At 43.9% G+C, this 13,187-nt stretch overlaps 1 protein-coding gene across 1 annotated transcript in view; it reads left to right on the plus strand.

Annotated features, from left to right (window-relative positions):
- The window catches only part of Pcca (propionyl-CoA carboxylase subunit alpha), a 191,914-nt gene that overhangs the window by 82,339 nt on the left and 96,388 nt on the right, over nucleotides 1-13,187 (plus strand). Inside the window, exons 10-11 of the mRNA XM_055609596.1 lie at nucleotides 6,903-7,005; nucleotides 10,843-10,937. Coding sequence (XP_055465571.1) covers nucleotides 6,903-7,005; nucleotides 10,843-10,937 — 198 coding nt within the window. The remainder of the gene's footprint in view (nucleotides 1-6,902; nucleotides 7,006-10,842; nucleotides 10,938-13,187) is intronic.

Raw genomic sequence — 13,187 nt, forward strand, 5'->3', positions numbered from 1 at the left:
TATCTTGGATGGGAGAGAATTGATACTCTGCAGAAATCCTTCTTCTGCACATTTTGAAGATAATTACCCCACCACAGAAAGGTTTTAAAACAAAATTTTATTTTATATTAGTAAAGGGTTTTGTTTTTATAGTGTATTTTTAAGAAATTAGAGTTGTTCTTTATATATATATATATATATATATATATAAAAATTACTGACATTTTAAAACAAAATTTTATTTTATATTAGTAAAGGGTTTTGTTTTTATAGTGTATTTTTAAGAAATTAGAGTTGTTCTTATATATATATATATATATAAATTACTGACATCTGGCCATATAATTTACAGTGTCATTTAAGGATTGAACCAGGTTTATTTAATGCCAATGTGTAATTACTCTGATAGTTTTTAGTGTGTAGGATATTGTTTTCCTTTTGAGTTTGAAATTGCTGTATGTTTTTATAGTACATTGTTATAAGTTTAGAAACTTTTCTTTTGTAATTAGAAGCCAGAAATAATCTATGTTATTTAAGAAAACTTTGCTTTTCCATGCACACAGTTGGTTAAATCTCTTCATGCATCTTGCCGGCAGCTGGAACATTTCCACTCGTAGCATCACCGTCTAGATTACTTGAGCTTTGTGCTCTGGAAGCAGTTTGAGAAGTCCTTTGCTAAGGAGTCCCTGGAGAATCCAAGTCTCTGGGGCTCAGAGCTAGGCAGTGACCTGGGCGGAGAACTTCCTTTCTGTACATAGCATCCTCAGGCAGGGTAGGTTGTTGAGGTCCTGAACTTTGCCTTTGAACCTGTCCCTTTGGGCCTTGCTCAGACTTCTTCACCAGGGCATTGCCTTTCTTGGGCAACTTTCTTCTTGTCATTCTTACAGAAGTAAATAACTTTTCAGAAATCTAACATGAATAGAAATTAGAAAACAAGATTGCCTAATGCAGCCAAATCTAAAACCAAGGAGAGGACAGAGAGAGGACTCTGTCGTGAATGTGCTTGTCACACAAGCATGAGGGTGTGTTGAGATCCCAGCATCTGTGCTAAACAAACAAAACAAAAACTCAGAAAACCAGAGCAGTAGCAACAACCAAACAGGTGCAGTAATTCAGGCTGATGACCCTGTAGCTGGGGAAGCAGAGGAAGGAGAATCCTGGTGCTGTGGGCAGTCTAGCCAACTGGTAAACTCCAGGTTCCATGAGAGGCCCTGTTTAAAAAAAAAATAAAAAAAAAAAAGATAGCAATAGCTGAGGTAAACACTTGACATACAGACTTTCGGCACACACGTGCACACACCCACACGGAGAGAGACACAGAGAGAATTGAAAAAGAATTATATATTTGGCTACAGGAGAAACTTTGCCATTTATGGAGATGAGGAATTAAATTTTATATAATTGTTACTTTATCATTAATGTTTCCTTCCTATTTCTTTACTTAGACGTCATCTGGTCTTTCAGATGGTCAGTTCTGCTTTCTTGTCCTCTTCCCACTTTCTTCCCTTTTAAATGTCCTAGGAGGAGAAGGCTGTGTTACTTACTGGACAGTCATGCAGCACAGTAGAATCCAAGCCTCCGAGGTTAGGTTCTAGCGTGAGCAAGAAGGGGCAGGTGCCCTGCGGATGAGGTCTCGTTAACACCTTGCAGGCAGGCCCTGTGTTGGATGCTGAGGTGCTGGCCTGAAAAAGCACCAGTGTGTTAGTTACTTTCCGTGGCTGCGATAAAATGCCATGGCCAGAATGACTTATCAGAGAAAAAGTTTATTTTGCCTTATGGTTCCAGAAGGAGGATTTATAATGATAAAATTCAGGTGAGGTTTGTGAATATAGATGAATAGACCATGCATGGAATGATTTTACTGCTACTGACCTGGAATTTAGTGTTTCCTAAAGCAAAATTGGTATCTGGGGAACTTTCTACCATTACAAGCCGCATGTGTGTTCTTACTCTCTTACGATGATGTGGGCATTGCTCGGTTATGTGAGAGTGAGATTCCTTGGAGCCACTGCTGTTTATTATTTTAAGGGTTGTTTATTTTTAACCTGTATGCGCATGGGTGAGGCTCTGTGAGTGGGTGTACCCTATACATGCAGGAGCATGTGGGGACTGACGCGCCTCGGATCTCCGGGAGCCAGAGCTACGGGGCATTGTGAGATGCCTGACGGGAGGCTGGGAGCTAAGCCCAGGTCTCCTGAAGGAGTAGGCTGGCCGGGAGCATCTGGCCAGGGCCAGCAGCAGCAAGGCACCTTGACGGTGGTACGAGGGCAAATATGAGCCTGGAGTGGTGGTCCCATTGTCATGGGAGGTAATGGCATGTCAGGGGTAAAAACAGGAGGCCCAGGAAGCTACACTGAGATTTAGAGGTCAGCACGGGCTATGTGAGCCTCCGTCTCAGAAACCAAGGATGGATGACTAGTAGGAGCTGGGTCAGAGTGCGCTAGGGTTGGGTGGAGGTGCATGATGTAAGCTTTGAAGAGTTTGGCGGTGGAGCAGGGACTCTAGTAGCCACTTGTCTATGGAGAACAGTCTTCTGTTGGTGACTGTCATCCTTTGTGACCAAGTGTGCGGCTTTGAGAGGGTTGCACATGGAGAGGGCAAGGCATCTGCTCAAGTTGGCCGGATCAGCTGAGTTAACCCTGATGATCAATAGCATGACAGATGTCACAGCCAGATTCCTCTCTCATCCTAGGAAGGCTCTTGTGGGCATTCTTTGTGATATCTGGAAGGACTGGAAGGGAAACCATGGAACTTCAACAAACCCTGAGACCATACTTTTTAATTATAAAAATATTCAGAGATAACTCCAGGTTCAGGGAGAGACCGCGCCCCAGTTAATGGAGGTCATAAAACAGCAGCAGATGTCCTCCTCTGGCCTCCAGCCACATGTGTACATACACACAAAGTAAGCGAGTTAAAGATTCTCTCCCCTTGGTGTGGCAGGGCTCGCGCTGACAGCGCTCTTCTTGGACTTAAACAAGGCCCAGCCACGCTCTGGAGCGGGGGCCACTGAGGAGACGCCTGCAGTAACTGCTGGAAAATGGCCAAGGCCTTCCAGCAGTGTGGAGGGAGCGAGAGGGTGACCCTGGGGACTGACTTGTGCCTAGGATTCCAGTGCCTGGGAATCCGAGGAGAGAACCTCTGCAGACTTGAGGTCGGCTTGGGCTACATAATGAAGCTGAGGATAGCATGAGCTGCAGAGTGAGACCTTGTCTCACACACAACACAAAATGCAAAACCAGAGTTTCTAAGTGAAATTATCTGAGGATGTGTGGACACTGTTTTAAAGTTACTTTGCCATCTTTTTGTATTTGGGTTTAGTGTTTATGTAAGTTAAATGCTCACAACACAGCTGTGCTTTACCTGAAAATTTTTGGGAAATGCTGAAAGGCAAAGGTTCCAGTGAGAGACTAAGAGTTAGAACAGGTTTGGGCTTCTGTCTGCAGAAGTGTGAGCCCTGAAGGGCTGGCTCAGTGCCTAAGGGCACTAGCTGTTCTTGCAGAGGACCTGGGCCTGGTTCCCAGCACCCACACAGTAGCTCACAAGTCTAGCGCTAGTTCTTAGATCACTTAACCCAAGTAGAAGTTCCCTCCTCCTGCTCTTCCTCCTCTTCCCCCTCTTTTTTCTCCTGCTCCTCCTCCTCTTCCCTCTTTCTCCTCCTCTTCCTCCCCCTGCTCTTCCCCCTGCTCCTCCTCCCTGACTTAGGGTCAGAAGTCTTACAGTTTCTCCTTCGCTGTTATGTATTGATTATTGGGGATCCCATGCTTCTGAACCCCAGTGCAGGGTGCAGGCTGTGACTGCACATCATCACTTGGAAGGGGCGGGGCAAGGTGCGCAGAGCAGCCTGGGGAGCTGGAGACACCCTGTACCATCTCTGGGCAGACTGCTTCACAGTTTCCTCACAGGAGTGACTGTCGGTGACAACCGAGGGTGATGGTGAGAGAGGTGCACTTTAGGACCCTGGATTTTGTCCCATTGTTTTCCCCTTTTGATGAAGCTTATGTAGCCGTTCCTTTGGAAATCTAGCACATTGTTCTTTCTTTCTCTCTCTCTCTTTCTCTCTCTCTCTTTGAAACATGGTCTCACTGTATAGCCTTGGTGGCCTAGAACTTGCTTTGGAAACCACACTGACTTCAAACTCAGAAACTAGCCTGCCTCTGCCTTCAGAGTGCTAGAATTAAAGGTGTGTGCCACCACTCTAGAAGAAATTACTGTTAGGATAGATTTCCCATGAGACATTTCTATCAGTGACTGTGACTGAGTCCCACATTCTTTTGTGGGTGGTATTACTACTGCCCAGTGTCTTGGTAGTGGATTTTGAGGCGCTGTTGTTGATGTGTGAGTTTGAGTTTAGAATTAAGTGTTCAGAAGTCGCCGTGTCTGTTTATATGTACCTGTTAGTCTTTTCGAGTCAATTAAGGGATGCGGAGAGTCAGGATACACTTACGTGCTTCATAAGCACAGGTCACTGTCTGCCTGAAAGTACTGTCTCCAACATCATGCATGAGCCATCTCTCTAATTCTCTGTGGATGAGCAGAAATTTGATACTGTGGCTTTGACGGGGGATACTTTTGTTTAAAAATCTGTTCCATATCCTCTGTTTATTTACACAAACCCAAAAGTCAAGAAGAATTTGGAGACTGGTCCAGTGACCGCAGACATCAGCTACTCTCCCACAGTAATGAAGCGCTCATGCCACTGCACACTCGTCCTGTCCTCTGCTCACAATCTACAAATATTGTGTGTTCTTTGGATGCATGGTAGAGTTTAGTATCAGTTGCTTTCTCTTTTGTCCCGAGAACAGCTGTACCTTTTGACATCTTTCCTTCCTCTTAGCAGCGAGTCCCATCCAAGACTTGCCTTAGAACTTTTATAACAGTGGGAAGAGTTTTAAGAGCATGTCTGATTTTATTGTGTAATAAACTGAGATAAGAGTCATGAAAATTGTTAAATGGGAACTTAGAAGTTTCACAACAGCCGTGGCCTTTTCTGTATGCAGATTTAAGTGAAAGACATGGTCAAAATGAAACCCTGCCTACATTTTTTACTAACCTTACCATACATTAGATAGTTTCTATTTTACTTTAGATGTTAGAAGTACAAAATATGTATCAGGTGCCTTGCTTGGGCAATAATTACTTTTTAATTAAGGCATAACTGAAATAAACAAGAGGGCTGTGTTTGTTTGTGTTTGTTTGCTGGATGTAGACCTCAGAACTTTGCATGTACCAAGCTTTTGCTCTGCCCATGAGCTGCATCCCAGAGGATGGTCTTAGCACAACTTTCCCTTAGTTCCAAAATAGACCTGTGATGTTTTCAAACTTTGTGTTTTATTTTGATGACTTTGATGGCTCACTTTTGATGCTCTTGGCTTAAAAGCAAAATGAAAGGTTTTAGTTACTGCATTGCAGGGAAACTGTGAAGTGCTGTGTTAGTCTCTTCCTGAAGTACAATATCTCTCCAATCTAGGAAATCTTTGGTACTGAAGACAGCAATTCACTGTGGTTCTGCTTTCTCTGAAGTTTGTAGTCTACCCAAGTCTAAACATCATTTCCCTAAATCAAAGATACAATGAAAGGCTAAGAAAACCTCAGACCTTTTGTCCTGAGGGAACAGAAACAGGAGGATTTTTCTAAGGTTTTGAAATATACCGTCACTACTGTCCACGTCAAGTGCAGACACAAGCGTGTCAGCTGTGATGGGCGCTGCGCAGGAGGCACTGCAGTGGGCAGGAGCTTCTTGGAGTTGACCACTGCTTTGTACAGCTATGGTGGGTATACCTCGGAGGGGCCAGCCCCGGGCTTTTCTCTGATTGCTTCCTGCTGCCGCTGGTCCTTCTCGTGCTCACCGTTGCTGTCTTCCTCATTTGTCTGGCATGGTGTGATGGGGTGTGGAGAGACCCTCACTGCTGTAGTCTGGTGTGATTGCTTCCTGGGTGACAGCCCACTCGTTTGGACAGTTTTCCTGCAGATCAGTATGAAGATGAACTTCCATAAAATAATATTGTTTAGATAAGTTGATCATTTAACAGAATTGTTGATTTGATTTAAGTGGTTTTACGAAGCGAGGTGAAGATGTTTTTGTCAGTGGCTCTGATGTAGAGAATCTTGAGGAACAATTTAAAGTTCAGAAAGGCACGTGCTTAATAGTTGAGCTACAAACTTTTTTGAGGTTAGGGAGCAAGAATAATTGCCCAAATTAGCAGTGGCTGACGTGATTCTCTATCAATGAAGCTGGGCTTCAAGGTGATTAATTTCTTCTTGTACCCATTTTTGCCCTCAGCTTCTGTTATGGTTTAATAAAAATTGTTAATAAGCAAATGTTTGCCTTGAGGGTTTAAAGTAGTATGACTGTTTTTATATAAAAGTTTAGATTTACAAGATACAGTATAGAAGTTTAGATTCTTCTAAGATTTTTAAGATGTTTGATTCTTTCTTTGTAACTGCAAATTGCAGCCTGCCAGTAGAGACTCTGCTGAAAGAATCACCTCCCTTGCTTACACTTTGTGAGTAACAAGTTGCTTAGTTACAAAGTTTGTTTTTCATGCACAATACATGAAACATTTGGTCATGTGAGGGCATGCAGTGCCCGTGGAGGCCAGAAGAGGGCGGCAGATTCCTTGGCGATGGAGCTGTGAGCTGCCACGTAGGTGGTGGGAACCGAACCCGGGCCTGTGCAGCGCAGCAGGTGGTTGGTGAAACAATACTGTGTTCTTGTTTCCATGGAAAATCTGAGACCAGGGCATTAACTGGCTCAAGGCGGCCGGGCTGTTAGTGGAAGTTGCTGCCCAGGTTAGTTTAGTTCTCTGGAGGTCCTGTGAGTCTGTTCCCATTATTTTCTGAATTAAGCTGAAGCGAATACTGTTTTCTGTGTGGAAGACTATCTTTGATTTGCTAGTCCAATTGCTCTTTTTGTTCCACAGGGAAGGTTTTAGATTTTCATCCCAAGAAGCTGCTTCTAGTTTTGGTGATGATAGACTGCTAATAGAAAAATTTATCGATAACCCTCGTCACATAGAAATCCAGGTGGGTACTGTTCCTGATGCTGTCTAATGGCCGAGCCTGTGGCTGTGCTAAGATGCTGGGGTGCTTTTGGTCGGGATGGAAATGAAATGGAAGCACTCACAAAACACAGCTTCAACCTATGAGGTCATCCAGCCTCCTCCAGGACTGGCTCATCGGAGGCAAAACACATACACACACACACACACACACACAAACAGGTACTCTTCAGACATATGATATATATTTGTACATATGTTATAATAATAATACATAATAAAAGGAACCTTCCGTTCACCTCATTTCTTCTATGGTTTTCTGTTCATTGTATTTAAGCATATGTTCTAAACTTTTCTGAAGTCCTGCTCATGCTTGCAGGACTTTTCTGTATAGGCTTTACATATGCAGTGCTCTTGCCTTGCCTCCAGAGCACTGGGGTTTGTGGTTATAGGTGTGGTGTGTTGGTGTGTGTGTTTTTGTTTGGTGTGTGGCTGGGCATAGATGCTTTCCCATTTGCCTATTTGTCTCTAATAAGTGATACCATATATTGTGACAACCATTTATTGAAAATTAAGTGAGATTAGTTGATTGTCTTAACTAGATTTCTTTTTTTTTTTTTTTTTAAATGAGATCTCTGGGGTCTGGGGAGATGGCTCCGTTGGTAGAATCCTTTGTCTGCAAGCCTGAGTTCAGTTCCCCAGACTGCACATAAAAGCGTAGGCATGGTGATGTAGTCTGTAATCCCAGCACTGGGGAGGCAGAGCTGAAGGATCCCTAGAGCCCAGTGGCCAGCCAGGCTAAGCTGCTGAGCTTCGGACTCCTAATAAAGTAACGGAGAAGACACCTCATGTCAACCTTCCACCTCCCAGATTGCAGAGGTGGAGACCCTTCACACATATAACACACACGCACGCACACGCACACACACATATAACACACACGCACGCACACAGAGGGAGGGGGGGGGAGACATCCCAGAATATGGTACTGTTAATGTTCTAAATTAATTTTTCCTTCAGATAGCTTAGGCTTTTTAGGTTCCTTAAATCTCAAAGTAAATGTTAGGTTTTACCCATTAACCTAATTCTAGAACACATATACTTATACCCCAACTTTTGAGATTGGGATTTGGATTGTATTGATTCTAGATTGACTTTTCTAGTCAGTTTATGAACCTAGAATAGCTCATAGTTTATATACATCTTCATTAGTGCCCCCAGAAGTGTTTTGTAGTTTTCAGTCTAGAGCTTTTATGTCTCTTTCAGCCCTCCTTTCCCCTAGACATGTGATCGCTTTGATGCCGTGCTATGCTGCCACCTTAGAAGTTTGAGTGACCATTTATCTGTTGTTGCTGACACAATAAACACAGGCGATTTTTGTACCTTGGTATCTTTGCTGAGCCCTTTTACAGTTTGTGTCTTTAGATCTTGTGCTGAGTGAGAACTATCTCAGACCACGGAGGTGGGAAACCCTGCTCGCACTGCCGGGGCCATTCACTGCCTTGGTCTTCCAAAGCTCCTGTTTCCTGGGAGACCATGGGTCCTTGAGGGCAGAGATGAGGCCTTAGTCTCTAATGTTCCAGCAGCGAGGACTTTGCCTTTCATTAATATTCAGCGAATGTTTGCTACTTAAGTAGTTACACATCTACATTAGCCTTTTAGCTTAATTACCTTTGGCCTACCGTCTGGATTATGTTTTTAACTATAAGTAAATCTGCCCCTAGCACCTTAAATGGGTAACCCAGATGTTTTCCCATGTGATCTGTCTTAGGAGTTTTTTTTTTTTTTTAAACTAGCCACTTTCCAGTTTTCATGAGCTTATTTGTATTATAATTTATGAATATAGGTTTGTTTAATATTTTTCTGTCCAGTAGTGACTAAGCAGCATGTGTCAACTGTCTTCTCATAAAGGCCCAGTGACAAGCCAGAGTTTTGCTGGACCCAGTGAGTTTATTAGGTTTACTTGTAGAGCTGAATGACCACGTGTGGGCAGGAGTGTGGGTGGCCTGAGGCAGCCACATTGGAAGCTCTGCACCCAGTGTAGATGATGGCTTCCCCATGGCTGTGCACAGGGGTCTTTCCCAGCTACTCTAAGTCCTCGAAAGACCGAAAGCCACGTGTTATTAGGGCAGAAGCATACACAAATGGCTGGATTGTCAGGTGGCAGTCCAGGGGCCCTGTCCAGCCCCTCCTCCTGTGAAGGGATAGTGGCGGCGACACTCTGCCAGCAGAGTAGCTGGTCTTCTGAAGATGCAGGACTTTGGTTCAGAGGATGGTGTGTGTCACAAGTGTAGCTCACAACAGTCAGGCTCCTTGTCACCCTGTCTCCTGATCCTTTGAGTTCTGCGCCAAGATGATGTGCCCATTTTTCAACTGTCTCCTGCCCACAGTGCGGGAAGCATGTCTGTGCTAACTTTCACATGAGCTGTCCCTGCCTGTGTTCCGTCCTTGCTGAGGTGCACACTGTCCGTGCTCACCTAGAGAACCACTGGCATGCTGCAGGCTGGCTTAGGGGTCCTCAGGAGCATCCTGGTCCTGAACCTCTTGAGGAGCTCGTTTCCTGCTCAGCACATGTGCCTCCACAGGGTTCTAGTCAAGGTTTACGAGAGCTCACAGGGCGCAGCACCTTTCCCTTACAAGTGTGTTTTGTTCATGTTTCCCACTATATCATCACTAGTTTTCTTTAAAATGCTTGATAAATTCCCCAAGCCTTTTATTTTGACTTTATATGTATGGGCATTTTGCCAGCATATATGTCTGCATATCACTTGTGTGTCAAATTCCCTATAATTTTTAAAGCAAAAAAGAGACTACACAGAATCAGAGAAAAACCAACACTTGATTCTGTATCTGATTTTTTTTTTTTTAACACAGTTGCAAGTGCTTTTTGAGATTCTTTGTTATTTGGCTTTATTTCTTAGAGACTAAATGTACTTTTACTTTCTTGCCAAGTAAAGTTTAAAAAAAGAGGTTGAGAGTTATTTTGAGGAGTTAAAATATTTTTAGATGTACCTCATGCAGCTACCTTGGAGTATAAGAAGTAAAATGCCAATCTATTGGCATCTGGTGATTCTAATTTTTTTTTTTTATTATTTGAAATCATTTTTGAGTTACAAAAGGCTTTATTCCTAAAAATGTTTCAGTCATGTATTCACTATTTATTTTATAGCTAACAGTGCCTGCTGTGAGTATGATTTTTTTCACCAGGTGTATAAAACATTAACATGACTCTTCTGTAGCACAAGAAGCAACTGAGGAGAGGGCTCCATGCAGCTGCTTGGTGCTAGAACTAGGAGTCCTGGTAGATGAGCTAGCTGCATGCTTGGGGTGCCAGCGGAGGGCCCTGTTGTCAGCACACAGTTTATCTCTCCTACCACAGGCGGAGAGCTGTGTGCTGTGTTGCGGACTAGCTCCTGGCCATTTTTTTCTAGTTTCCTGTACCAAAATAAGCCACGGTAATGTTAACCACTGCAAGTGACAATATATTGGAAGAACTCTATAAGCTCTTGCTTCCTAATAAACATGAGAACGACACATGGGTGTGTGTCTGGTGCGGTACGGTGGTGGTGTGTCTGCGGTCCACCGAGGCTGACCCCAGACGCACTGGCACTTTCTCAGGTCATGCAGCTTCTGACCTTTAAGATACCGCCGGAGGTGCAGATGACTCTTGCTCTGCAGGCACTCTTCTGATAATATTGCACTGTATTGCAGAGCTGTAAATATGTAATTGTAAATATGCCTGTCTTCTGTTACTGTCAGCCTGATGTGGTTTTGAGAGCTGTAGGTAATGTCTGAGGTCTGGGTGTAGAGTATAGAAACCACGAGACGTGTCCGGGAGTTTCTCAGGTGTCGCCATTCTCAGGTTTTAGGTGATAAGCACGGCAATGCTCTGTGGCTTAACGAGAGGGAGTGCTCCATCCAGAGGAGGAACCAGAAGGTGATAGAGGAAGCGCCAAGGTGAGTGGCACCTCAGGGGCACCAGAAAACTACCCACTGCCTGCGTTTCCTTCAGTGAACTCTTTTATTTGTTAAATCGCCTTGCTACAAGGGTCACTAATGGTCACGTGTGAAGTGACCGTCCCTCCAAGAGTCTCCCTTGATTTCCCGGCGCCCCAGCGCACAAGAGTGAGGAGACCCTGGAGAAAGAGGTAGTGTTTGTGGTAGCACGTCAGGTGACAGCTGTGGCTAGTTTAGGCTTTGGGCTGCGTGGACCTTTCCAGTGTTCGTGGGACGCCCAGAAGAGGTGTTCTTACATTAGAGAAACGGTAATCACTGGTCCTGTGTTTCCCTCCTGAGGGAGGATCCCTGGGTCCGTCAGGTCTCCTCTGGTAGGTCCTAGCAGCTGCAGTGGGTTTTGAGAGTCTGTTCCTGGAGCTTCGTCTCTCAGGTGATGTAGGCTGGTACTCGTGCATCTCCTGGGGTTCTCTTTGTTCTGAAAAATCCCCATTTAACACCGACACTGCAGAACTCCATGTATAATAATATTAATAGTAATAAAATCTAACCACCTAAAGCCATTGAGTAATCCCAACGGCACCTAAAGGGGGCTAGAAAGTACATTTCCCGTTACTTGTCAGCTAGGCCGTGTCCCTCTGGCAACCCAAATGACTGCGCTGGCTTTAACCTAACTATCAGTTTATATGGAACTGACACACAGTATTAGTGTTAAAGGCAGCACAGGGCTGCTGGCAGCTCAGATACAACCTAAAGAATGAGATAGGAAGGCCTAAAGCCAGGGATATGACAGCAGATGAAAATGAATAAAATGATTAATTAATTAATGTTAATTTATATTCTTAAAATTAATAACATTAATATTATTATTAATATTCTTAAAATGAATAAGAAATAACTCCAAACACCAAACAAAAACAAAAACAAGCCAAAAAAAACTCAGCCAAATGCAGAGTCTGGACCTTATTTAGATCTTGATTCAAAGAAAACTCATCTTTATAGCAGCATTTATGAGGAAACCAGGGAAATTTTAAATACTGACTGACTACTAATTAAAACTGTCAGGCTGTTAAGGAGTTCTTGTGTTAAAAAAAAGCTTCAAGCAGACACAGAAGGGAGTTTCTGCTGATGAAACAGTCCCTGGCTTCAGATTTACTTAAACGACCACAAGTTCCTGAGGCAACTAGAACCAGCGAGTGTGGCAGGCAGGTGGGCCCATGGCGCAGGAGCATAGACAATGGCAGCTCCTCCATGCCACTCTAGAAGAAGAACACAGACGGTTTCAGCACACGTCCCGGCACGGATATTGTGCAGCGTGTCTCACTGGCTTATGCGAGGATAACATCAGCTGCAAAGAGAAATGGAGTTGACATTTATTTTTCAGAGCCTTTCCTGCAGAGAGCTACAGTCTGAAAACACTGGTTATTTGGTGTGTGTATACACACACACACGCCTTTCTCTCTCTCACATGTATGTGTACGTGTGTATGTATATATATATGTGTGTGTTTACATACATACATGTATGTGTGTGTGTGTATATATTCTTTCCCCTCCATTTGAACAAGCTTTGTTGAAAACATGTTAGTTTGACCTGCCTGTGAGAGAGTGACACTTGTATTTTGAAGCATCGTTTGACCTGCCTGTGAGAAAGTGACACTTGTATTTTGAAGCATCAGAGGTTGATCTGATGCAGTTCTGGTCTACAAAGGCCTTGTGAACCCTGAATTAGCAGATACTGAGCTGTCTTTCCTAGGAAATGCAGGGTTTGGGCTCCCTGAAGCCTCAGGCTATAATCTTTTCACATAACATGTAGATGTGACGTCTGCACCTAGTCAGTGGAGAACTTTGTTTTCTCTATGTTCCAGTTGAAGAGCACCTTATTTCATTGTAGTGCATTCTGTCTAGGTTCCCCTCACATGTAGACTTTCTCCATAAGACACTCCACAGCCATTATGCTCTTAGGAGCCCAGATAACACTTAAGTATAAGAGTCAAGAGTCTTCCAGGCAGTGAATCTCTCCTCCTCTCTCTCCTTGGAGATGGCAGCGGTTAGCTAGAAGCCTGGGAGTAGGAAGACAGGCGTCGTTTGTCCACCCTCAGCTTTTGATGAGTCTTCTCTCTCCTTGTGCACAAGTGCCACAAGTGCGCATTTCAAGGTGCGTAAGTTCTAGCAAGCAGGTGCGTTTGCATCTGCAGAATCTATGGAGAATGAGGATTGCATAAGTCAGTCTTCAGCAAGTTATTTCTGGGTC

This window comes from Psammomys obesus, unplaced genomic scaffold, assembly GCF_907164565.1.
Source record: "Psammomys obesus unplaced genomic scaffold, mPsaObe1.curated_primary_1811, whole genome shotgun sequence".
In the NCBI taxonomy this organism is placed as follows: domain Eukaryota; kingdom Metazoa; phylum Chordata; class Mammalia; order Rodentia; family Muridae; genus Psammomys; species Psammomys obesus.